Source organism: Schistocerca americana, chromosome 2 (assembly GCF_021461395.2).
Source record: "Schistocerca americana isolate TAMUIC-IGC-003095 chromosome 2, iqSchAmer2.1, whole genome shotgun sequence".
Classification (NCBI taxonomy): domain Eukaryota; kingdom Metazoa; phylum Arthropoda; class Insecta; order Orthoptera; family Acrididae; genus Schistocerca; species Schistocerca americana.
This window is the reverse complement of record NC_060120.1, coordinates 767,493,083-767,518,341: the sequence shown is the minus strand read 5'-3', so window position 1 is coordinate 767,518,341 and position 25,259 is coordinate 767,493,083. Positions and strand designations below refer to the sequence as shown.

Genomic DNA, 25,259 nt, shown 5'->3' with positions numbered 1-25,259 from the left:
AGGATTTAATGGTTCAAATGGCTCTGAGCACTATGGGACTTAATATCTGAGGTAATCAGTCCCCTAGAACTTAGAACTGCTTAAACCTAACTAACCTAAGGACATCACACACATCCATGCCCGAGGCAGGATTCGAACCTGTGACCGTAGCGGTCGCGCGCTTCCAGACTGTAGCGCCTAGAACCGCTCGGCCACCCCCAACCGTTATCAGCTGACCTCTTTCAGCAAATGCTATTTTGCCTATGTGCTTCTTGCCGCATGTTGCAATCACTTTCGGAACTTTTTTTAGGAACAGTTGTAATTCCTGACTCTTCCATGTTATATATGCGATGAGGTGCAAATTTATACCTCTCCATCAGCGGCGAAAGATTATCAAAGAAGATGCTCGTTTGCTGTTTGTTGAACCCCATCACACGTCTGAGACTAGTTTTCTGTGGGATCCGAAGGCTAAGATTTCATCTCTGCAGGAAATCATAAACCCAGTCCTTTCCGGCCATCTTAGTGTTTTTGTCAAATTTTGTTTTTATGTTATTCCTCTCAGAGTAGTCATGCACTAATCTTCTGAAATCTTTCAGAGTGACGGCCGGAGTGGTCGAGCGGTTCTACGCGCTTCAGTCTGGGACCGCGCGATAACTGCAGTCGCAGGTTCGAATCCTGCCTCGGGCATGGGTGTGTGTAATGTCCTTAAGTTAGTTAGGTTTAAGTAGTTCAAAGTACTACGGAACTGATGACTTCAGATGTTAAGTCCCATAGTGCTCAGAGCCATCTGAACCATTTTTGAATCTTTCAGAATCATACCATAATAACAATTGTCCAAAGATCTGCAGTGTTCGGCGAGTTCCAGTTCCTGTTCATCATTAAAAGTTCTTCCGAATCTTCGCAGTTTGTTTATCCCAAAACCCTGATAAAAGTGTGGGTGGGAGTATTAATTTTAAGCTTATCCCTACGTAGGCAAAAGTTTCCAAAATAAAAAAATATAGAGATAAAAGTATACTTGCAAGGGCCTCGTACCTCTTTAAGGCAATTTCTGAGGACAGCTCCACTTATTCCAAGCTCCCTCGCTATTCGTCGTTAAGACTTTCCATTTTTCAAGCCCTGTTTTGCAGCTTCCAGCATGTCTGGAGTGCATGGTTTCCGTTCGGTTTTACTTTTGTAGACGCTAAAATACAAAAAACGGATTCTTAGAGGACAACTGTCGATGTATAATATCCACCTCAACGTTCATAATTATTTCTAGGTCTATGAAAAAGCTGATAATTATAACGCATGGGGTAAGATTACGAACTGCGCAGTTTTCCCTCACCTGCAACGCGTAAACTCGCCCCGCACTACGACACTGCAGCTTTTGACTGCACATGGAAACGCTTTGTAGGAATACAGATGTGTTAATATACCACAAGACTGAAAGTGCATCGTAGTACACAATGGAATAAAGTTAAAATTAATAATCCCATTATTGCCTGAGTTATAGCTTATTTCCGGAACATGAAATATTATATGAAAATAACGTAAAACAGTTCTTACTGCATTGCGCAGCCGTTAACACCAGGACAACACTCAAACTACTGCAATAAAGGGTCAGCCACAGAGGCTATTTCGTGCCCTGCAGAGTAGCCAACTGCTGCATTACTAAAACTGAGATACAAGCCTTGCGCAGTCTTATCCGCCGCGCAGTCTTACCCCACTATACGAACATTTCTGTTTTATAATGATCGTGTACCCAAATTTTATTGTGTTGAGAGATTGTATGATCTAGGTATCAGTTGCCCTGTCAGGAGAATTATTTATTTATTTTTTTTTTTTTTTGCATTACAGAGACATGGTCTGTTGATGGTATTATTAATTTGTAACAAAAAACTTTGCCGATAACACTGACTATTATTTCAAAGTCATTATGTGTTTTGGCATGTGGCATACGAATCTCTCCAAATCCATGTGTAGCCTGAAATTCTTACGAGGGAGGACAATTCCAACAATAAACAACACGTTTCGCGGCCAATATTTATTTATTGATAACTACACCGTTTATTGTCCCACCAGAATTCCGCTTCTGAAGGAAAGCCTAAATCATTATTCCACTGAATCAGTCTCTTTATTATGATAACTATTTTTGTCCACTGGGAATGTGTAAACTACGGGGTGGTTATTATTAAACTTTAATTATTTAACAGGCCGCCCGGGGTAGTGGCGCAATCAGAGGCACCTTGCCACGGTTCGCGCGGCTCCCCCCGTCGGAGATTCGAGTCCTCCCTCAAAAATGCTGAAACTTGTGTGAATTCCTTAGGAACCAAACTGCTGAGGTTAGCGATCCCTAAACTAACTTATGGTAAAACAACACACACACCCATGCCCGAGGGAGGACTCGAACCTCCTGCGGGAGGGGCCGCGCAATCCGTGATATGGCGCCTCAAACAGCGCGGCCACTCCGCGCGGTGAGTCCTCCCTCCGGAATGATCGTGTGTGTTCTCCTTAGCGTTAAGTTAGTTTAAGATAGATTAAGTAGTGTGAAGCCTAGGGACCGATGACCTCAGCAGTTTGTTCCCATAGGAACTTGCTACCAAATTTTCATTATCTAACACATTATATGGCTCAAATGGCTCTGAGCACTATGGGACTTAACTACTGAGGTCATCAGTCCCCTAGAACTTAGAACTACTTAAACCTAACTAACCTAAGGACATCGCACACATCCATGCCCGAGGGAGGATTCGAACCTGCGACCGTAGCGGTCACGTGGTTCCAAACTGACGCGCTTAGAACCGCACGGCCACACCGGCCGGCTAACACATTATAACACGGAAAGTAATTACTGTACGAGTACCAAACTTGGTAGCATTCATGTCAAGGACATGAGAAAGAGAAATAATGCACAGTCAATTCAACTGAAACATTTTTAATGTGCTGCTACGGTACATGATACCATTACACACCGGTACCATTACTGCTACAAAAGGGGCTCAATATCGCGCCCATCAGTGTCCAGAAAAATCTGAAAGCGTATGATTGCATTCAACACAGCAGAACGAAGCATGTCCGTAGGTATGCTGTGCCTCACATCAGCATATGAATGATCCCCTGTTAAACCCTATTCTTCAGGTAGCCCCATAACCAGAAATCGCAGGGAGGGAGATCAAATGATCGTGCCGGTCAGGATTTGGAAACGATCGGCTGATAATTCTCTCATTTCCAAACATGTTTCGGAGAAGCAGTTGAACTTCACGAGCGATATGTGGTGGGGCCCCATCTTGCATGAAAACCGTTGAGTTCAATGAGTCTCTCTCCTGTAGGGCTGGTATGAGATGCTGGCGAAGCATATCGCAGGAGCGCTGGCCAGTCACACTGCACGTCTTTGGTACTTGAGCGCCAACCTGCTCAAAAAAGGATGGGCCAATGATGAACGCAGCAGTGATGCCACACCACACAGTGACGCGTTCCCCATACACAAGAACTGCAGGTTAAGATCGTCATTCTCGGCAATTCTGTGTGTTTACCTCACTTAAGTCCATAGGATGGACCGGGGTCAGCCCTAATCAGTTTCAGTCCATGTAAGAAACTGGAGTCCAAAGTCAACACTTCTTTGTGCGAACTGTAGTGCAAGCTGCTGTACGATATGGATCTTGTACGGATGCCATTTGAGTATGGTTCGAAGCACCTTCCGTATAGTGGACCACGGGATGTTCAACTGCCGTGGCACAGCACGCGTACTGCCTGACGATCCGGAATTGCGCCCAGAGTTGTCTGCAACAGCAACAGCGGTTTCATCAACCATCTGTGGTGCAACCGGTCGTCGGCCTTCTCCCGGAGCGACGCCCAGTTCTCCAGTTGATTCGAACTTCTTCATCATGCTTCGTACAGCAGTTGAGGAAAGAGGACCATGCCGTAATCGTTTCAGCCGGCGATATTCTGGAAGTGCCGTTTTGATAATAGTGATTCACCAATAATGGTCTGCTCTTTTTGTCTAAGCTCATCTTGACACGCCATCAAGTACACTGCGACTGGAAGGCGTGTGAGACTATGAAATGTAAATATCGCGTGGCTAGGGCCTGCCGTCGCGTAGACCGGTCGCCTGGTGCGAGTCTTTTTAGTGGACGCCACTTCGGCGACTTGCACTTCGATGTGGATGAGATGATGACGACGATGAAGACAACATAACACCCAGTCCCTAAGCGGAGAAAATCTCCTACAAAGCCAGGAATCGAACCCGGGCCCTTTTCTATGGCATTCCGTCTTGCTGACCACTCAACTATCGAAGCGGTCTGTATGAATCACAATGACTGTTCACGGTACCTGGTGGGCACAGTTGGAACTGGGCGGTAGCGCTGTGACGCATGGAAATCATGCACCCCATACTCTGGACATTAATGCTACCACGTTTGGTACTCGTAAGGTAGTTAGTTTCCGTGTTGTAACGTGTTAAGTAGGGAAAGTTTAATTCTAACTACCCAGTATAAGCACGGGGTAAGAGGAGGAGTAACGTAATACTGCGCTCTTTGTCATCGCATGTAGGAGGCAATCATAAAAATATCTGTCAGTGTAGGTAGAGGGTTTACTTTAAAAGCGAACAATAAGCGCAGAGTCCGCATCGCAGTGTGCGACTGATAACACTACCGCTTATTAATGATTACCATATTTCGTTTAAACTTTCCGTAAATGTTACCCTCTGGAAGGATTTTTTGAATTTGACCGTGTGTTACCTAACAGATAGAGGAAATCGAACGTGAATTTCGTAATGGTAGCAGTCAGTAGATACCAGAAAGACAAAAATTTTGCAAGAAGTTACAGTGACAGAGTTCTTGTGAATGAAAAATAAAACGTCGCCAGCCTAATTAGGCACAATAATGTGGAAACATTATTTTTAATGAATCTACTTTTACTGTTGCAAAAGTACCTTTCATAAATCCTTTCTTAATCAAGTGCAGTGAACACCTACAGTAACCAGACGAACTACGCAGTGGGTAGCAGTAGTTATTAACAACATAGTTAAGCAATCACAGAAATGCGAAAGAGACTTTATCCCTGTTAACCGCAATGTTCGCTTCTACCTTTCACTAATTTGGCGTATGAATTGTTTGCTAGGGCATACGCAAGAGTAAGTGGCATCTGGTAAGAATTAAATTTTGACTAACACATGTATACACATCACAAAGGCAATAAGATAAGACTGTACACACACCTTTTATATATCTTAAATAATCACTTCTAGTTTCTTCAGCTAGAAAATCACTACTCAGTTTGGTTTTATTCTGATATAAAAAAATGAAGTGGGGTTCCAAAAACCATCCCTTCTTTATATAAGGAAACTATACACACCTTACAAAAATATTTTGTATTGTGAGAAAAGCTGAATTACTTCCCCACTTAAGATCATTTAACTTGCTATATTTTAATGCAATTTGCACTGACAATACTCTCTACAAACTTCAGAAAATACTTTAGTTACAAGTTAACTTCAAATCGGATTAAAATTTAAGTGCCTCATAACATGACTTGTGAAGCAAGTGCTTTTAAATTTACCTCAATTTTGTTCGTCAATACTATACCTTCGGCATTTTCCAACTGTAGCAATTCACAGTAAATTAAAAACTTTTCATATGATAAATATTATGTGCCCCTTATATTACTGCGGGCTGGTGTGGCCATGCGGTTCTAGGCGCTACAGTCTGGAACCGCGCGGCTGCTACGATCGCAGGCTCGAATCTTACCTCGGGCATGGATGTGTGTGTTGTCCTTAGGTTAGTGAGGTTTAAGTAGTTCTAAGTTCTAGGGGACTGATGATCTAAGATGTTGAGTCCCGTAGTGCTCAGAGCCAGCCTTATATTACTCGTGAAGCCAGTAGTTTTCACTGACAATTTTAATGTTCGTACACGTTAAAAACTGACACTTACAAAGTAGAAACTATTCAAAATGACTTGGAGCTTTTCATGAATTCAACAAAAAATAAAATGGATTAATATCAGTCTTTCACAAACAGGATAGTCGGACTTAAATACTTTGAGGACAGGACCCTGCTTGCTACCATGAAAGGAATAAAGTCATGGTTCGAACACAAAGTTCAGCAATATTTGAATTATTATTGCAAATTAAATCACACAAACACTCTGGTTCATACTGTTACACAGTTCTAACCTCTCGAATCTGATGAAATGGTGGCGCAATAGTGGTGGCCAGAACGTGATGGATACCTCGTCTCTTCTTTGGCAGTAATACGCTCTATTGAGTACTTCTTGGCGACGTGGCTACCATTTTTAGAGCCATTCGGATTCTACAGCCACAATTACACCCGATGCCTTTCCATCACAAATTCGATACTGGATGCCTCGCTCGGCACCTGCGCTGTTGACTGGTCCGCTGCTGGCTACTGACTGCCTACTGTGCTCTCTCGCTTCCCGTCCAGATCGAGCGCCAATTCCACCTTTTAGCTCGCTCCACACCATTTCCGTAGCGAAGGGAAATCACTATAACTTGGCCGGCCGGGGTGGCTAGGCGGTTCTAGGCGCTACAGTCTGGAGCCGCGAGACCGCTACGGTCGCAGGTTCGAATCCTGCCTCGGGCATGGATCTGTGTGATGTCCTTAGGTTAGTTAGGATTAAGTAGTTCTAAGTTCTAGGGGACTGATGACCTGAGAAGTTAAGTCCCATAGTGCTCAGAGCCATTTTTTTTCACTATAACTTTTATATTATACAATACAAAATCCCTAAGTATGAACGATTTTACATTGCAGTTTTTCATACATAAACAAACATATATCATAAAATTACATTATTTAAACACACTATTACGTTAAACAATTTATACATTGTAAGGTGCCACCTCCCTCCAATGATCCAAAGAACTTAATTAGTAACGAGTAAACACTTCTTAAATAAAGTTGCGCAGTACCGATTGCCCACAATCAATTGTGGTGTTACAGACTGTACAACAGACTGGCGCTAGAAACTGCGGTAGTCTGTAAGACAATTCTCATTTATCACGCTGGAGACCGGATGCGTGGGAAGGGAAGCGTCAGCCGGATAAAAAATGACTGAATATTAAAACAGAGTGGGCTGGCGCTGGGTGAGGAGAAGGGCAAACAGTGAGCAGTGGAGAGGGTCTTATCATTCATCCAGGCGGCATCGCAGCGAGACCTGAGCCGCTGATAAGCTGGCCGAGCCGGGATTCGACGCGGCCGGCGCCCTCATCAAGTTAAATGGCGCGCGACGGATCGCCGTGTCACACCGCCATACATCTCCGCTGCTGCTGCCGCCGCCGCCGCCGCCGCCGCCGCCGCCGCCGCCGATGCTGACTCACTGCCGCAGCGCGGGCGGACGTCTCCAATGTCCGCCTTTCTGACAGACCACAGGCAGACAGGCGTGGAGCCAAATCCTGTTTCTCCGTCAAAAACACTCGGATGATGACTACACCCTCATAACTCATTTTGAGCGATCTTCAATGCGAGATGAAGCGCCAAAGAAAGTGGTATAGGCATGCGTTTTCAAACACAGAGATATGTAAACAGGGTAATACGGCGCTGCGGTTGGCAACGCCTATATGAGACAAGAAGTGTCTGGCGCGGTTGTTAGATTGGTTACTGCTGCTACAATGGCAGATTATCAAGATTTAAGTGAGTTTGAACGTAGTATTATAGTCGGCACACGAGCGATGGGACACAGTATCTCTGAGGTAGCGATGAAGTGGGGATTATTCCCGTACGAGCATTTCACGAGCGTACTGTGAACATCAGGATTCGGTAAAACATCACATCTCCAACAGCGCTGCGGCTGGAAAAAGATCCTGCATGAACGGGATTTGAATGCTGGGCCATCAAAAAGTGTCAGCGTGCGAACCATTCAACGAAACATCATCGACCTGGGCTTTCGGAGCCGAAGGCCCAGTCGTATTCCCTTGATGACCGCACCACATAAAGCTTTAAGCCTCGCCTGGGTCCGTCAATACCGACATTGGACTGTTGATGACTGGAAACATGTTGCCTCGTCGGACGAGTCTCGTTTGAAAAGTGGATGGACGTGGATGGATGTGGGAACAACCTCATGAATCAATGGATCCTACATGTTAGCAGGCAACGGATCAAGCTGGTGAAAGCTCAGCAATGGTGTGGGGCGCATGCAGTTGGAGTGATAGGGTACCCCTTATACGTCTAGATACGACTCTGACAGCATCCTGTCTGATAACGTGCATCCATTCATGTCCATTGTGGCTTCCGACGGACTTGGGAAATTCCAGCAGGGCAATGCGACAGCCCACACGTCCAAAACTGCTGCAGAGTGGTTCCAGGAGCACTCTTCTGAGCTTAAACACTTCCCTGGCCGCCAAACTCCTCACATATGAACATTATTGAACATGTCTGGCATGCCTTGCAACGTCCTGTTCAGAAGAGATCTCCACCCCCTCGTACTCCTACGGATATATGGACAGCCCTGCAGTAATCATTGTGTCAGTTCACTCCAGCAATACTTCAGACATTAGTTGAATCCACGCCACGTCTTGTTGCGGCACTTCTGCGTAGTCGCGGGGTCAGGTGTATCAGTTTCTTTGGGCTCTTCAGCGTAGTTTCCACAACGAAACATTCTCTCAAAATCTGACTGGAAACACAAAGAAATTCTGGGCGCATGTTAAGCACACCAGAGGCAAGACCTAATCAACATCTTCATCGTGCGATGGCAATGGTAATGTAAATGATGGCAGTGCCAGCCAATAAAGCAGATTTAGTAAACAAGATTTTACGAAATCCCTTCAATACGCCGGAGCAAATATTCCAGATTTCGAACAACAACTGCCAACTTGGGAGTAGGTGTCCTCGGTGTAGCGAAACAGCTTAAAACACTTAAAAAGGCAAGTCTTCCGGTCCAGATAGCATACCAATAAGGTTCCTTTCAGGGTATGCTAATACAATAGTGCCGTAGTTTGCAATCATATCCAGTAGGTTGCGACACCATGATTCCTAGAGGCGAGCTTTAACGTAGGGTTCACGAAGTGGTATGGCGCTGCACGATTGTTTCGACCACTGTGGAGGTATCTTATCAACACAAACGCTGATCCGGAATCAAAGGGCATAACTTATTTCCTATATAATTGGCATTTGGTTTCATATCCACACAGACGTGCATAATTGGCGCATATTAACAAGAGCTACATTTGAGTTTTACAGTGATACAAACATTAATAATCATATTTATTTACATAGCGGAAAATATCCATTTACAAAATAATATAATTTCATACACTCCTGGAAATTGAAATAAGAACACCGTGAATTCATTGTCCCAGGAAGGGGAAACTTTATTGACACATTCCTGGGGTCAGATACATCACATGATCACACTGACAGAACCACAGGCACATAGACACAGGCAACAGAGCATGCACAATGTCGGCACTAGTACAGTGTATATCCACCTTTCGCAGCAATGCAGGCTGCTATTCTCCCATGGAGACGATCGTAGAGATGCTGGATGTAGTCCTGTGGAACGGCTTGCCATGCCATTTCCACCTGGCGCCTCAGTTGGACCAGCGTTCATGCTGGACGTGCAGACCGCGTGAGACGACGCTTCATCCAGTCCCAAACATGCTCAATGGGGGACAGATCCGGAGATCTTGCTGGCAAGGGTAGTTGACTTACACCTTATAGAGCACGTTGGGTGGCACGGGATACATGCGGACGTGCATTGTCCTGTTGGAACAGCAAGTTCCCTTGCCGGTCTAGGAATGGTAGAACGATGGGTTCGATGACGGTTTGGATGTACCGTGCACTATTCAGTGTCCCCTCGACGATCACCAGTGGTGTATGGCCAGTGTAGGAGATCGCTCCCCACACCATGATGCCTGGTGTTGGCCCTGTGTGCCTCGGTCGTATGCAGTCCTGATTGTGGCGCTCACCTGCACGGCGCCAAACACGCATACGACCATCATTGGCACCAAGGCAGAAGCGACTCTCATCGCTGAAGACGACACGTCTCCATTCGTCCCTCCATTCACGCCTGTCGCGACACCACTGGAGGCGGGCTGCACGATGTTGGGGCGTGAGCGGAAGACGGCCTAACGGTGTGCGGGACCGTAGCCCAGCTTCATGGAGACGGTTGCGAATGGCCCTCGCCGATACCCCAGGAGCAACAGTGTCCCTAATTTGCTGGGAAGTGGCGGTGCGGTCCCCTACGGCACTGCGTAGGATCCTACGGTCTTGGCGTGCATCCGTGCGTCGCTGCGGTCTGGTCCCGGGTCGACGGGCACGTGCACCTTCTGCCGACCACTGGCGACAACATCGATGTACTGTGGAGACCTCACGCCCACGTGTTGAGCAATTCGGCGGTACGTCCACCCGGCCTCCCGCATGCCCACTATACGCCCTCGCTCAGAGTCCGTCAACTGCACATACGGTTCACGTCCACGCTGTCGCGGCATGCTACCAGTGTTAAAGACTGCGATGGAGCTCCGTCTGCCACGGCAAACTGGCTGACACTGACGGCGGCGGTGCACAAATGCTGCGCAGCTAGCGCCATTCGACGGCCAACACCGCGGTTCCTGGTGTGTCCGCTGTGCCGTGCGTGTGATCATTGCTTGTACAGCCCTCTCGCAGCGTCCGGAGCAAGTATGGTGGGTCTGACACACCGGTGTCAATGTGTTCTTTTTTCCATTTCCAGGAGTGTATATTCACCATAAAAACAGCTGTATGTATCCACTATTGTGTGTATTTCCATTTCGTCTTGTGTCGTTCTGGGTACTTGTAGGCACTCTTGTAGACGATGTCTTCTTCATTCTAGCTGTTTTCCTGATTTCACCATCTCGGAACGGCCGTGCCCGCATTTAGTCTCGTACTTCAGGTCTTCTTCGGCTCATCTCTGGTCCAAAATGTCCTCCTAACTGAATCTATAGCAGAAAAACACATATTGAATTACTCTCAGGATCTAAATTTTCTAGTGCGTAATTATATAAACAGCCCTAACTCCTTGAGACTTGAATTCAGAAATTTATAAATTCTGATGCCTTTTGGCACCAACAGACCGGTATCCCGATATGCCAAATTGTTTTTAAACGGGTGAGATGTCTGGACATTCTTTCGTGACATTCCAATACGATGTAGTTCATATCTTCCTCCTTTTCGAATGTACGAAATGGAGCCCCAGTCAGTTCCAGTCCATGAAACAGTTTCATAAACCGACTATGATTTTACTCATTCCCTATCGTAGCAGACCACCTAATTTTCAACATTCTTCTGTAGCACTGCATCTCAACTCTCTTCTTTTCCGGTTTTCCCGTAAGACCATGTTTCACTACCATACAATGCTGTGCTCGAAACATGCATTCTCAAAAAATTCTTCCTCGAATGATGGTCTATGTTTGATACCAGTAGACTTCTCTTGCCAGTGATAGTCTGCATGTTCTCCTTGCTTCGTCCGTCATGGTATTTTTTTTTTTTTTTTTGCTGCCTAGATATCAAAATTCCTTAATTTCATCTACTTGGCCCATCAATACTGGTGTTAAGGTTCTTGCTGTTCTCATTTTTGCTACTTCTCATTACCTCTGTCTTTCTTCGATTTACTCTTAATAAATATACTGTACTCTTTGGACTGTTCATTCCATGCAAACGATCCTGCAATTCTTCTTCTCTTTTACTGAAGAGAGCAATATCATCAGCGAATCTCCTTCAATTTTCATTAAACTCTTGAACCTTTCTTTTATTTCCATAACTGCTTGTTCGACGTATAGATCAATCAGTAGAGGTGGAAGACATCATTCTTGGTCGTCCACTCTTAGTACTTCCTCTTGGGTCTTGTACATACCTTATATTACCTGTCTCCCTTTAGAGCTTACCCCTGTTTTACTCAGAATTTCAAACAAGTTTCACGATTTTACGCTGTCGTACCCTTTTCCGAGGTCAACAAATCCCATGAATGTGTCTTGATTTTGCTTTAGTCCTGCTTCGATTATCAGCCGCAACGTCAGAGCTGTCTCCGGTGACTTTGCCTTTCCTAAAGCCAATCTGGTGGTAATTTAACACATCCTCAATTTTCTTTTCCATTCTTCTGCGTATTATTCTTGTCAGCAGCTTGGATGAGTGAGCTTTTAAGCTGACTGTCCGATGATTCTGATTCTAATACTGGGTCCCCTATCTCTCATAAATCGACACCTGTTTCTTCTTATGTCACATCATACAAATCTTTCCCTTTGTAGAGGCCTACAATGTACACTTTCCACCGATCCGCTCTCTCCTCTGCATTTAACAGTGGAATTCCCGTTGCAATCTCAATGCTACCACCCGTACTTTTAATTTCACAGAAGGTTGTTTTGCCTATTCTGAGTCAGTTCTTCGGACAATCATTTCTTATTCAAGTTTTTGAAATTTTCCATGCAGTCATTTCGCCTTAGCTTCCCTGCATTTCCTATTTATTTCATTCCTAAGCTATTTCTGTTTCTGTATGCCAGAATTTTCCTGAACGTTTATGTACTTCCTTCTTTCATCGATCAACTGAAGTATTTCTTCTGTTACCCATGGTTTCTTCGTAGTTAACTTCTTTGTATCTATGTTTATCTTTCTAACTTCTATGACTGATCTAAGATGGTTAATTAGATGCAAACACAGTACCCATGAGTTGATGCCGTATGGAAATGCACCGTGCAAGACTGTGTCACTGAGGGAGGCAGGGAGAGTTAAGTACTTTCTCGAATTAATCTCTAGAGTAAGCGTTTAGATCTTCTCCAACATATTCCGTGTCTCAGTTCTTATTATAACGTCTCTCGCAGTCGGTAGCGCTACTGTGCTTTTAAGTGCTTCCTACTGCAATGCAGGTAGCTATCATTAGTTCAAATGGTTCAAATGGCTCTGAGCACGATGGGACTTAAATTCTGAGGTCATCAGTCCTCTAGAACTTAGAACTACTTAAACCTAACTAACCTAAGGACATCACACACCTCCATTCCCGAGGCAGGATTCGAACCTGCGACCGTAGCGGTCTCGCGGTTCCAGACTCTAGCGCCTAGAACCGCTCGGCCACCCCGGTCGGCCTATCATTAGTAAATGAACTATAGGTATGCTAACACAGTCACTGTACTGAAGAAAAATGACCATAACCTTTACAGAAATAGACTTCTGATGATCACAGGCATGATTAACTCGGAAATGGAAAGTATTAATTAAGATCATGGCTTACGCTGGATTGAGTGTAAGCGCTGACTGACTTGGCGTGCTACACAACCTGCTAGGTAACATCGCACTGTTTCGTACTTCTCTGTATACTCTTCGATTACTTTGTCCCCATCATTTATTTATCAAAGTTCGGAGTTCAGTGCAGGAGAATAATATCACAATTTCGGCCAATGACTAATCGACTCCCTGTGACATTTTCTAAGCACCATACGAGGGATGTTCACAGAAAGACCGATCACTGCTTATAGTATCCTTATAGCTCATTTTACTACATTTTAAGCATTGTCCCCGCCCCTCCTCCCCCAAAAAAATCTTTCCCAACATTTTTTCCAGGTCTTGAAAGACTCTTGGAACGAACTTTTTAGGGTGGCACGCAGATCTCTTGCAACATTGCCCTGAATATCGTTTGTGGTTTCGAAATGACTTTTTTCTACGTGGTTTTAAGTTTGTGAAACATGAAAAAGTCTTATGGGCCTATTTTCAGAGAACAGGGAGTATGGGACACAATGGGAACCTGATGTTTTGCCAGACAGAGCGGCCAAAGAGCGACGCGTGAGCCGGCTATGTCAGGAGGTAATATCCAACTCTGATTTTCCCATAATTCACACCTCTTCCTCCGCACAGCATCCATCATTACGCTAATATTCGTTGGCAGACTTTCTAGTTTACAGTCTGAGCAGATAGTACAAACTACTGAGGGACAATGCCTTTGGAGAGAAAAAGGATATGGACACAATAAAGCAAACAACGTCACCTTGATCTTCAACTTATTAATGCCTATTTTTCCTGCCAAACGAGACCCTTTGTCTTGCCATTATGATCACAACCTAAGGAATCAAATATCTTTTAAAATTTTGCTAAGTTTGTAGCAAAGCGACCGCTACGGTCGCAAGTTCGAATCCTACCTCGGGCATGGATGTGTGTGATGTCCTTAGGTTAGTTAGGTTTAATTAGTTCTAAGTTCTAGGCGACTGATGACCTCAGAAGTTAAGTCGCATAGTGCTCAGAGCCGTTTGAACCATTTTGTAGCAAAATTTCACATACACACCTTCGTTTTCGAGCTCTTTCATTGTCACTTTTTCACTAATCCGACGAAGAGCTGGTACATGTGGTCAGTTCGCCGACTGTAGCTCGGCAACAAACGGTCTCATCGAAACGAGGCTAACTGCAGTTTATTATCTATCTAAAGTTATCACAAGGTGTTCTCAATAGGGGCAGCGTGCTCCCTCTGCCGGTAGAGGCGCTGTTCCAAAATTTCGGTCTTTTTTTGGACAACTCTCGTATGCTGCTACAAGGCTGTACAAGCTACTGTTTGAGTCAATACCGTTACGAAAGGGTCTTAGTAGTACATAAAAAGTCTCATCAAACAAAAATAAAAGACTCCTATTATGGTAATAAATGTCACATATTAACTTATCCCATAATTCCACACACAGCAGGGTTGTTGTAACGCTGTACGAAATGCTTTTTTCAGTATCATTAGGCACACAGCTGCTTGACAGCTGGTTAAAATGTCGCAGGGAGAGTGACGAATTGGCGATCCATAATGTTCTCGGCGTGCGGAAGCGCTCGCAGCGTGAGGTGGTTCGAATTCCCTACTGAAATTGAATCGTGGGGAAGCCGCCCGGGCGGCGCACGGTGAGCACGTGAATCAGGGGGTCGGGCTTAGCGCGGGCTGCCAGTAGTCGCTTGTTAGGCCGCGCCGGGCCGGCACGCGTCGCGTAATCTGGCGCTTGTCGCCCCGCCGCCAGATTAGCGCTCCACGCAGCACGCTCCACGCTCCACCAGAACACGCGGCGCGGCTCGGCGTTGGTCAGCCACGTGGGCAGATCTGGCTGTCGCTACACCCGCTCCTGTCGCACTCTCACAGTGGCCATCCATCCTAACACCGATGTCGATACGCTGCCTTGCTGGCAAAGTCACATAACCTGAATGTACGTCCTAGAATACTCCACATAGCAATAACATGCAGTCTTTGCTGTGATTTGTCATTTTATTAGGATTGCATTATTAATTTTTGGAAATTGGCGTGCGAAATTTATCTCATTTTCTACAACGAAGAGCCAAAGAAACTGGTACACTTGCCTAATATCGTGTAGGGCCCCCGCTAGCACGCAGAAGTGCCGCAACGTGACGTGACATGGATTCGACCAATTTCTGAAGTATGCTGGAGGGAACTGACAGCAAGGATCCTGCAGGGCTCTCCATAAATCCGTGAGAGTACGATGGAGAGCTCTTCTGAACAGCACGTTGTAAGGCATCCCAGATATGCTAAATAATGTTCATGTCTGGTGAGTCTGGTAGCCAGTGGAAGTATTCAAATTCAGAAGAGTGTTTCTGGAGCCACTCTGTAGCAATTGTGGAAGCGTGGAGTGTCGCATTGTCCTGCTGGAATTGCCCAAATCCGTCGCATACACGATGGACATGAATGGATGCACGTTATCATACAGGATGCTTACGTACGTGTCACCTGCCGGAGTCGTATCTAGACCTATCATGGGTCCCCTATCACTCCACCTGCACAAGCCCCAGACCATTACAGAGCCTTCGCCAGCCTGAACAGTCCCCTGCTGACATGCAGGGTCCATAGATTCATGAGGTTGTCTCCATACCCATACACATCCATCCGCTTGATACAATTTGAAACGAGACTCGTCCGACCAGGCAACGTGTTTCCGGTCATCAACAGTCCAATGTCGTTTTTGACGGGCCCAGGCGAGGCGTAAAACTTTGTGTCGTGCAGTCATCAAGCTTACACAAATGGGCCATTGGCACCGAAAGCCCGTATCGATGATGTTTCGTTGAATGGTTCGCATGTTGACACTTGTTGATGGCCCAGCATTGAAATCTTCAGAAATCTGCGGAAGGGTTGCACTTCTGTCACGCTGAACGGCTCTCTTAAGTCGTCGTTGGTCTCGTTCTTGCAGGATCTTTTTCCGGCCGCAGCAATGTCGGAGATTTGATGTTTTACCGGAATCCTCATATTCACGGTGCACTGGCGAAATGGTCGTACGGGAAAATCCCCACTTCATCGCTACCTCGGAGATGCTGTGTCCCATCGCTCGTGCACCGACAATAACACCACGTTCAAATTCACTTAAATGTTGATAACCTGCCATCATAGCAGCTTTAACCCATCTAACAATTGTGCCAGACACTTGTTGTCTTACATAGGCGTTGCCGACCGCAGCGCCCTATTCTGCCTGTTTACATACCTCAGTATTTGAATACGCTCACCTGTACCAGTTTCCTTGGCGCTCCACTGTAAAAAACTTGCCCTAGTGTGGTGACATCGACCAGCGCACTATTCTCGTTCCCACTGAGTGGTGTAGTATTCTGCTGAGAGCAGCTAGCACCCTCTCGCAGTCCCCTTAACTGCCTGCCTGCAGTTGCTGATGAAATGCTTCACGGTGGCCTGTTCGCTGCTTATTAGTGTTACTGAAGACACCTTACTATTGCTCAAAAATTGGACAGGAAAATTCTACTCCTTACAAGGCCAGTAGCATTCTATTAGCTCACCTTGCATTCCGTTTTAAAGTCTGATTCATACAACTTAATGATTTTCCATGTGTATTTATGATAACTGAATACAAATTTTCTTTACTTGTCGTTGTCATGTGTGTAACAATTAGCACAAAATACTGTTGTATTCTCGCCTGGAAATGGAAAAAGTGCTAAATAATATTTCCTTATATAACGTTTATTATTAACAGTAATTGTGTAAAGACTGTGATACTATTAAAATTTGTTTCTGATTGAGTTCTTGGAGGAATAAGACGCAAACTTGTACTCTAACATTTTATTACGTGGGTGGAAATGTCTGTGATGTGATAATTCCTGTTTGTTATCTCAGAACATAATCACTGTTTTTTAACATGAAATAACTCGTTTTATTTAATGTTCATATATGTGTCAAGCACCTTTCCTCCGAATCATTTTCATTTTCAGTGTAGCTGATGTACGTTAATTATTGGCCGCCATTGCTGCAACATTCTCTAAATTCACCTAAAGGCGGGCGCGGTGCCCACGCATTCGCTAAAAACTGGCTTTATTAATAAAGAGAAGTAAGATTTGCAAGCAATACAAGCACATATGGTCAGAATTTTAAATTATTTCAGGTACACCAAGACGCAGACAGCCGCGTATGTTAAATGACGACGCAGCTGATTTTCTTTTACTATTTTAAGCTACTTATAAATGTTTTCTAGGTCATTAGCAGCCATAAATGCAGATGCCACATTTACCTTGCAAATAAGATAGCTCATCTCTTCCTATTTAATCGGCTGTTTAAGTGAATAGTCGTCGTCACACTGTTATGGAGCTAGCCACATCTTTAAACAAATAGTAATTATCGTGAGACGTTCAATTAATATTACATGAAATGGACATAAATCTCTTAACAGTGTTGTAGGTATCCACGTTATATGAACCTCATATGAAACTCAAAGAACTTTATATTTTTCATCAAGTTTAAGGAAATTAAAGTGCAACAGTTTTTTGTTACCCTTTATTCAATACATATATATTTTAATAAGTTATGATGTATTACACTGTATAGGCCATTAACTGGAACTTTTTTCTATTCAGTCGGTAGTTACATAATCCTTGCCCCAGATACAACTGAACCGCAAAACTGGCACCCTTTATTCATTTGCGAGGGCCTCTTCCTTTTTAATTCGTTGCGCAATCTTAAATTTTAAACAACACATTTGAAAGAGAGGGGTGCCTTCCGACTGCCGTAATGTCCTGTCAGCAGCAGACACTGAAGACAAATTTACGTAAGCTTACGAGTTGCCTCTAACAACTTTTTTGTGTTAGAAAGAAAATGTCATCTGCTGTACTTCACTTCGACATCTTTCATGAGCTACATATCCGTATTAAATTTATTTTGATTCTCTAAAGACCTTTCTTTCTTTCATGTCTTCGTACTTCAGCATTAATGTTTTACGAAGTTGGGTGTCAATAGAATGGATGTTGAATAACTATGACATAAGTGACAGTGAACACTAAATCATCACATGCAAGCGCCACATATCTACAGCGCCAGGCAAAAAAAAAAAAAAAAAAAAAAAAAAAAAAAAAAAATCTGCGTATTTTCGTACTCGCACACACCATCATTTGATATGTAAATGATTCTCTGTAGCAGGTACAGAAGCTGCCAGAGCAGATTATCGTTGTTCGTGTTTAGTGTTGTTTCCGGGCCCAGTAGGATGTATACGGTATGTGAACAGTATCAGATGTTGAGTGATTATTGTGAAGGACACAGTGATACCACGTACTCCTTTGAGTCAGCATTAGCAGCATCTGACGGAGTTTGAAAGATTCACGTGTGTGCTTTCCTTTGGCTGGTCGAATCGTGCAACATCTATATGTTTGGAGCATTCAGATGTGACAGTGGCCCGATGTTGGATTGCATGGGTACATGACGTCGTGCATACTCGTCGTCAAGGTTCTGGTAAGCTAAGTCTGACGAACGCAAGGAAGGATCGCGGTATTATGCACCAAGCACATCGCAACTGCACCTGCCATGCGAGAACAAGTGATGCACTCCCTGCAAAATTTGCGTCATCCCGCACCAGTGGTCGGAGGCTAGAAGCGGCTAGACTAAGAAACTGGTGTCCCATGCGTATTCTGCCGTCACGGCATAAACGGCAGCGCCTGAAGTGGTACCGTGATCGGGAAGCATGGAGTGCTGATAAATGGCATCGCATTGAGTTCAGTGACGAATTCCGGTTTTGCACTACCCTGCAGAACGTTGGTCGGCGACTTTTGTGGTGATCTAGAGCCCACTATTCCAATGGTTTGAAGAGCCAGACCGGCGTTACTCCTGGCGTGACGGTGTGAGAAGCCAACACAGTGATTTCAGCTCCAGGCTGGTAGCCATTGAGGAAATTCTCACAGCACAGTGGTACATCCTCACGTATTACCTTTCAGATTAGATTAGATTAGATTAATACTTGTTCCACAGTGCCGTTGTGCCGTTTTTCAGAAGGGCAGTCCTAGCCCTCACATGGCACTTGTGACACCGTGAAATGTGTGCCTGATGTTTGGTTACTTCTGCAGCCAGCAAGATCCCCAGATCTGTCCCCGATAGATCACGTGGGACCAGGTCGCATGTCAACTCTAACCCAGTACCGGCATACAAGGTATCAGCAGCAGCCACATCTGTCGCAGGTCAGTTTGCCTCAGGAGAGGTTACAACGGCCTTCCCAACCGATTCGGTTTATGGATCTGGCCTGACACTTCCAGTTCCACTTGACTCAGATGCGTAATCACTGAAATAACATCACATACCTTCTCAATCTGTCAAGTTTCATTTTGTTTCCTCCTATCCCTCCGGCTGTTTCAATTTTTCTACCAGGCAGTGGACCATCAGGATCGTAAAAAGGTAATGGGAAAAAGGGTCAACGAGGAGTATTTTTTCCCAGTTCCGTGAAAGATGTGATAAAATCCAACAAACCAAGTGGAATCAGTTTGCAGCTAGAAGACGAGTGACGCAGCTGAGTGGCTCCAGCAAGAAAGAGACGAGGCGAGAGCGAGTGATGACGACGCATTCATCGGGAAGCCTGGCGCTGCGGGCCGCGAGGCTGACAGGTGGGGAGGCATTTGTATGGCGGCGCGACACCTCGTGGGCGTCAGCTGCCCCTGCATTCCGTGCCTGATTGTAATCCGGACCCCCCGGGCCCCGCGCCCGTATCGTGTGACAGCTGCGCCGAGCATTTGCTTCTGCCCGCCGTGACGTCGCCAGAACAGATGCTACGGAACTCCCAGGTAATAACAGCACAAATCAAAATCGACCTGCCTCTAAAAGCTTTCGTGTGTGTACTATAAGAATATTAGCATTTTTTATTTGTTTGTGGCCTTCGTGCATGATCCACACAGCGACCATTAGACCCATGACACGCTACGAATTAAATGACATGTATAGTCACTTACATGCATACATCCACGGTTCACGTACGAATACTTACCTCAAGAAATGTTGACGAAGAACAACCGAGCCAAGAAAAAGCGTAAACGTGTTCGTCACTTACGTTATAGAGTCACATTAACGCGACCAGCTGTCAAAAGCCTGAAAAACCATCTTTTGCAGCGCCGACCGCTGCGAGATGTGCAGGAAGGGAATCAGTGAGGTTCAGCAGGGTACCGACAGGGATGTGGAGCCACAGCGACTCCAGTGGCATAGCCAGTTACGCTACGTTTCTCGGTTGAGGATCCATGGCCCGAAAACAGAAATGGAGGTGATCTCAGAGATGTTCAATTCGGTTTAGATCCGAAGATTACGGTAGACTCACCACGGTGCTCTTCGAACTATGCGCCTATACCACGGGCTGTGTAACACACTTCATTGTCATTCTGGTAGATAAAAAATAAAATGCTTCTAGAGGTGAAAATGGTTCCTAAGGATAGACGCACACTTATGTTGACCCAATGTCCCTTTCAGAACGACGAGATTAGCCAGGGAATGCTAGGGAAACATTCCGCAGACCACAGCGCTCCCTCCTCAAGCCTGAACGCTTCTGACGACTGTTCCAGGGCGTATGGTTTCAGACGTTTCACGCCCAATGGAGCATAAAACGCGATTGTTTGAAAATGGCCACTTGTCGCCCCACATTGGATGTCCAGTTGCAATACTGCCGTGCAAATTGCAGCCTTCATCGCCTATGAACAGTACCCCCTGCAGCCAACCCCTGTTACTGTGATCACATTCTTGACGCAAGGACCGCGCGGGATTAGCCGAGCGGTCTGCGGCGCTGCAGTCATGGACTGTGCGGCTGGTCCCGGAGGAGGTTCGAGTCCTCCCTCGGGCATGGGTGTGTGTGTTTGTCCTTAGGATAATTTAGGTTAAGTAGCGTGTAAGCTTAGGGACTTATTACCTTAGCAGTTAAATCCCATAAGATTTCACACACATTTGAACATTTTTTTTTATTCATTCGTTACTGTGATACATCTTAATTCATTCTGCGCTCTCTCTAAAGAGTTGTCTTTATTCTGAGAACTCTGCTGTTAGTGAGAACTTTTGTTTTTGACTTGTGCCACAAGAAGTCCATTGTCCGCCCAACGGCTGTGTTATTGACGGTTATAGTTCCATTTATGTGTCCATTTCTAAGCGGATACATCGCTAGAGCATACCAACTTTCATTGGCTTGTAGCTTTCCTGCTGTCCCTTTCTGTTAATCAGTTCTTTACCATTTGACGAAACACCTGCTGTAAGAAGCGAAGACGCTTGTGACAAGTCATCAGATGAGTGATCTCCTAGCGAACAATCATAGTTTGTACATCTCCGAAGGCCATTTCTCCTATCTTTCGATAACTGTGTAAGGTGGCTATAATTTCGCACCTTACAAGCACTCCTCCACCTACTTTGCCGTGATCTACAGCCACATTAGGTATTATTTGACAGGTAGTACATCGTATTTACAAATATTTAAAGGAGACTGTAAATAATTTTGAACACTTATTGCATGAAAGGTGACGGTGTGTTTTTATTATCATACTAGTAGAGGTTGGAACGACAGTGGAAATGAAACGGCAGACGCAACTCAAGCCCTGGGTCGAAGGCCCACACAGACGTGTTGGTCCTACTTAAACACAGAAAGCAGGAGACGGACGTGGCTCTGAGCACTATGGGACTTAACATCTATGGTCATCAGTCCCCTAGAACTTAGAACTACTTAAACCTAACTAACCTAAGGACAGCACACAACACCCAGCCATCACGAGGCAGAGAAAATCCCTGACCCCGCCGGGAATCGAACCCGGGAACCCGGGCGCGAGAAGCGAGAACGCTACCACACGACCACGAGCTGCGGACAGGAGACGGACGTCGTAGTACTTAAGTGCTGGAGAATAATAGAGATGCGACGGCCGGCCGGAATGGCCGAGCGGTTCTAGGCGCTACAGTGTGGAACCGCGCGACCGCTACTGTCGCAGGTTCGAATCCTGCCCCGAGCATGGATGTGTGTGATGTCCTTAGGTTAGTTAGGTTTAAGTAGTTCTAAGTTCTAGGGGACTGATGACCTTAGAAGTTAAGTCCCATAGTGCTCAGAGCCATTTGAAGCATTTTTGAACATCATACAGGAAGATGGCTGCAAAATTTTGCCAACTCCAACACACCATACGTTGCTGCATGCAGATACGGCCCAGAAAGCAACAACTGGCAGTGAACAAAGAGATGTCACAGCAGTTGAGGTTCCATAACAGGTTAACTGATCACTCAACTTCAGTGTCCAGGTTCAGTAGGCGAACAACTTTGTAACCCTCGCAGCTAGCGCCTCACAAATCCAACCACGCTTGCACGCCATCAGCGGCCCAGTCCTGACCTCGCGCTGCAGAGACTTTCTCGCTGCTTTGTCCCAACCGATCGACTGCCACACACTACAGAAATATAGCGGTCACACCAAAGATGGTACAGCAATACTAGTATCGATAAGCGCTGATGTTGCCACTGATGGAGGCAAGTCAGCGACTCGTTGTGGCAGTAACTCTGGGAGAAATAAGACGCCATTAGATTGTGACAAATTTCAAATGGCATCAATGCAAGCCGGCCACGGCTCAAACATGATAGTTTGCACCTCATTTTATACTGGCGGGTCAACCTTTGGTACACCTACGAGTCAGTTCTGCATTATAGACGGGTGCCCAAATAATTTTGATCAGGTAGTGTAGTCTTCAGTAAGAACGTTCTAGAAGCTACCACATCATGGTTACAATCCACTTGAAATCTCTCTACATTGCGCCTTATTGTAATAAATGTCGTGTCATTTTTCTCCAGTACCTATAAGCAAGCTAAAATCGACCGATACGATGACACTCCTTCCCCTGGCGTGGTTGATTTACTTATCGTATGGCCCCAGGTATATTCCAGCGTCGAATTTCATTACATTTAACAGGTGATAGCTTGCAGAGAAGGGCTTTGTGAACTGTACTGCTTAAACAGCTATGTTACATCGTCCCGTTCACTATATGAACCTCAGCTACTGTATTGTGTTAAATTTGACGTACATTAAAAGATGTTGTTCGCCTCCACATATGTGCTACGTCACGTGAGTTATAGAGGAGAAATACTAAGGGTTTTAATGTAATCATGTTGTAATTGTTGCCTAAGCATTTTTGTATATATGTCGTAGATATCCAGATAGATAAACGGCTGCAAAACCCATCAGTTGTGCAGCAAAAAGCAGACTGGGCAGTGGCAACGATGAAGTCCACACATAGTCCACCATCGCAGATAACTGGCCGCTGTGCGACGCCACGACAGCTATATTCAACAGTGTGATCGTTATTGCGAAGTCAAAAAATCGTTGCATTTTGTCTGTGATTTGGATCATGGAGAACTTGAGATAATATCGGTAACATTTTGCCTAGATCGGTAAGTCTAACTACTGAGAGACGTCGCAGTTAGTTTGTTCCGAAATTTGTACGGTTTATGAAATTTTGTAGTGTTCCTAATCGCGAGGTTCTGCATGCCAGAATTTGATTAATTAACCTGAGAATGCAGTTACGTGGATTATGGAGAGCGCCAATTTGAGTTAGGAGTCGGGGCAGTACGTTTTGTATTTGTGAGGCTGGATAATTGCAGTGGAAGTACATTTATCTTGACTTAGGGACCCTATAGTTCCGTGAAAGGGTGTTAGTGAACCTGCTGGACGACTCTGGAGTGACTGAGTTAGTGCTTATTTGGTGGTTGTTGATTGTAGGATTACCGTGATTTCTAAATGGTGGTCTCGATGTAATTTAAATTTTGTTTGGCAGTCGCTAACGATTCATAGATTAGGACTGTCTTATTTTGCTACTGCACGCAGCGGGTTATGTGAAGTCTGCGATCTACCTTAACGTGTAAAGAAAAAAAGTTGAAGGTCATGAAAACATGAACCATATTATCAGGCACTGTGTAACCATTTTAAGACTATTAAGAGATTCGCGAAGAGTGACTCTTAGTTTTTTTTAAAGTAGTGGGACCGCGGATCGTCAATGCCTGAATTGGTTGAGCTTTGAATTACAATTCAGTGGCAGTATTTGAAGTGGCAGTGACAAGTAGGATTTTTTTTCTTTTTATTCTTGTCACTCGATCACACTTGTACACGAAGTGTGCAAATGCTAATTGACCATTTATCAATAAGTAGAAATAAGACAGCCGAAACTGGGAAACGACTTAAAAAAACTCGTCTTTAATTTCGTAGTGTGAGTGTGTTAACATGTGCTGTAAAAACAACAAATTTTAAATAGTGTGGATACTTGTCGTAATATCTGGAAAGTTATTTATTGATTAAATATATAGCAATACGACCAAATTCCACGCACAGTTTCTAGTTACTTGAAAGAGATTTTACATATGAGAAAGTGTTTGCGAGTACGCTTCACGTATAACAGTATTTTGAACCAAAGGTATTAATTATTCTTTGCGTTACGTCGAACGAACTCGCGTTAATTAAAAAGCTAATATCTGAAAGTTATTAAATAGGGTCATATTTACTATTGTACAGAAACCAGATGGCAGTTATAAGAGTCGAGGGGCATGGAAGGGAAGCAGCGGTTGTGAAGGGAGTGAGACAGGGTTGTAGCCTGTCTCCGATGTTATTCAATCTGTATGTTGAGCAAGCAGTAAAGGAAACAAAAGAAAAATTCGGAGTGGGTATTAAAGTCCATGGAGAAGAAATAAAAACGTTGAGGTTCAGCGATGACATTGTAATTTTGTCAGACACAGCAAAGGACTTGGAAGAGCAGTTGAACGGAATGGACAGTGTCTTGAAAGGAGGATATAAGATGAACATCAACAAAAGCACAACGAGGATAATGGAATGTAGTCGAATTAATTAGGGCAATGCTGAGGGAATTAGATTAGGAAATGAGACACTTAAAGTAGTAAGGGAGTTTTGCTATTTGGGGAGCAAAATAACTGATGATGGTCGACGTAGAAAGGATATAAAATGTAGACTGGCAATGGCAAGGAAAGCGTTTCTGAAGAAGAGAAATTTGTTAACATCGAGTATAGATTTAAGTGTCAGGAAGTCGTTTCTGAAAGTGTTTGTATGGAGTGTAGCCATGTATGGAAGTGAACCATGGACGATAAATAGTTCGGACAAGAAGAGACTAGAAGCTTTGGAAATGTGGTGCTACA

General features: G+C 44.7%; 1 protein-coding gene across 1 annotated transcript in view; it reads right to left on the bottom strand.

Annotated features, from left to right (window-relative positions):
* Positions 1 to 7,177: 7,177 nt before the first annotated feature.
* The window catches only part of LOC124594413, a 104,167-nt gene continuing 86,085 nt past the window's right edge, over positions 7,178 to 25,259 (bottom strand). Inside the window, exons 3-4 of the mRNA XM_047132784.1 lie at positions 14,738 to 14,973; positions 7,178 to 7,325 (exon numbers count right to left, since the gene is read on the bottom strand). Of these exons, the coding sequence (XP_046988740.1) occupies positions 7,178 to 7,325; positions 14,738 to 14,973 (384 nt within the window). The remainder of the gene's footprint in view (positions 7,326 to 14,737; positions 14,974 to 25,259) is intronic.